Below are 2,500 nucleotides of genomic sequence, written 5' to 3' on the forward strand. Positions count from 1 at the left end.
AATAATAATAATAATAATAATAATAATAATAATAATAATAATAATAATGACAGTAGTAATGATTATGATATTAATAATAGTGATAATTGTTTTTTTTTTCTTTTTTGCTTTTAATTATGGTGATGGTGATATGGATGATGGTAATGATGATTATTATATCATTAACAACATCAATAAGAGTAAAAATTATAATAACGATATTGCTAATAATAATGATAATAATAATAATAATAATAATAATGATAATAATAATAATAATAATAATAATAATAATAATAATAATAATAATAATAATAATAATAACGATGATGACAATAATGACGATAATGATAATAATGTTCATGATAAAGTTGATAATCATCTTGATAATGATAATAACAACGATGGTACCAGAATCATTATCATTATCATTCCCATCATCATCATCACGTAACCATGGGCTTCATCATAATCATTATAATTAAGATAATCAGTGTCATTATCACATTTTAAATATTATTACAGTTTTTTTTTCATATATATTTATTATATTTACTTTTTTCTCACTTTTACAGATCTCGAAATAAATGCAAAAATGCTAAAGGATTCAATGTGTTTTTGGGTGAAAGCATTAATTTCAGCAATAATTTCTTGGTTAGTTGTACCTAACTGAAGTATTAACGGGTTTTGTTGACATAATAGAACACTCTGTTGACTTTAACAAGAGTTGTAACCAAGGAAATGAAATGATAATAACCAGTGAAACCTAGGATAAAACAAAAAAAGGAGAAGAAGAAGAAAAAAAGAAATGCGTACTGAAAAAGTGAACAGTATTAGAGAGACGCCGCGGAAAAGTGTTTTATTGCAACAGCCAAATATATATGAATAACTAGTGTGAAGTAAAAAGTTAACGAAAGTGCCATATAGCGAGTTCAAAAATTCCTCGTCTGCCGCTTCTGAGGCGTCTAGAACCCTCTGAAATATCAATGCTCAAGGAACCCTACTACCATGGCAGCCCTTTCCGCCCAACCTCCTCCACCTCAAGCCTCTGGGGCCCCGAGCCGCCCTCCAGCCCTGCTCCTGACGCGAGACGTGGTGAACAATTTCCGATTCCAGCTCGCCGTCATGCTCAAGGGTCAGCGCGTACTCGTGCAGGCCTTCCGGTGGAATTACCAAGGAGGCTCCTCGGTCAAAGATTTTCTAATGCAGAAATTCGGGACCAACAAGAAGATGAAGGAGATCTTTAACAAGGACCAGAGAGATGTCCTGGACTCAGGGAAGCCTTGCGAGGAATACGATATCTCGCTTCTCAACATCTTATTCCAACATGCGTGCGGAACGGCTGGTTCTGCGACAGATGCGGCCGGACAGTCACTGGGACAGCTTGTCCACAAACTGAAACAGGAGCGCAATGACATCTCGCATGCCAATGGAATCCTCCCGATGTCGGATGGAGACCTCCAGGCAAAGCTAGTAAGGCTGGGAGATTTATTGTGTAGCATTACTAGACTGGCAGGAAGTCATTCGGGAACACAATCTGATGTCATTGACGATTTGGTTTCTGAAATACAGGACGATTTTAAGGAGTTAATGATGAAGATTCGGGAACCTTTAAGCACAAATGACTATAGTATGCTCCCACAACTGCAGCAGGAAATCAAACTTTTTCAAAATGTTCTACAGCATCAGGTGGAACAGGACAGTCGACTGGAATTGGAATCTGTTTACTCTCAGATGTGGGATGTGGCTCTCGTGCAATGGCTCTATCCAGATCAAACAATACGCCCTAGCATAAACTTCACTAACCTGGTCATTAAAGAGGACACGTCCAGTTCTATGCCATCACAACAACACCAGCCTCGTTTTATATCCCATGAAGATATTCTGGAAGTTAGACGCCGAGACGGTGGTCTTCCAGATGTGCTGATAATATCTGCAGATGGAGGGATGGGAAAAACCACATTGTTAAAGTACATGATGGAGAAATGGGTGACCGACCCTTCTCCATTCAAGGGTCTCCAAGAAGTCTCGCCGTTGTTGTACTTGCAACTCCGAGGTTCAACCATCGGCAGCTGGCAGGAACTGTTAGAGAATCTGCTTGGCAAGACACTCGAAGATTCCAGATTAATGGTATGTGATTTTGTAAAAATGTTTCTGAAAATGAAGACGGTTGTCCTTCTTGATGGCTTTGATGAGGGCAACAAGAAATCCAAGAAATTGATAAAAGAGTTGGTTAACCTTGTGGGCAACTTCCGCATTGTAATAACAACCAGACCAGAGACACTGGACCCTTTGACCCAGATTGTACGAGCTAAAAAGAAAGGCATGAGCCTGGAAGTGAAAGGGATTCGTAGAGAAGACCGGCCCTTCTTTGTCCAAAATACCCTGAACTGCATTGTTCAGGACCCAGATGCAGTGAATGAGCTAAAAGGTCAAATTCTTGAAAAACTGGATTCCTTGCAATTAGGGAATTATGACCTGGACGTTCCCCTCACCCTAGTCCTGTTGATTATACTCGAGG

At 38.7% G+C, this 2,500-nt stretch overlaps 1 protein-coding gene across 1 annotated transcript in view; it reads left to right on the forward strand.

Annotated features, from left to right (window-relative positions):
• Positions 1-2,500, forward strand: part of LOC119598645 — a 15,489-nt gene that overhangs the window by 1,434 nt on the left and 11,555 nt on the right. Inside the window, exon 2 of the mRNA XM_037948345.1 lies at positions 555-2,500. This exon is cut by the window's right edge and continues 1,215 nt beyond it. Coding sequence (XP_037804273.1) covers positions 988-2,500 — 1,513 coding nt within the window. The 5' untranslated portion in view covers positions 555-987. The remainder of the gene's footprint in view (positions 1-554) is intronic.

Source organism: Penaeus monodon, chromosome 41, assembly GCF_015228065.2.
Source record: "Penaeus monodon isolate SGIC_2016 chromosome 41, NSTDA_Pmon_1, whole genome shotgun sequence".
Lineage (NCBI taxonomy): Eukaryota > Metazoa > Arthropoda > Malacostraca > Decapoda > Penaeidae > Penaeus > Penaeus monodon.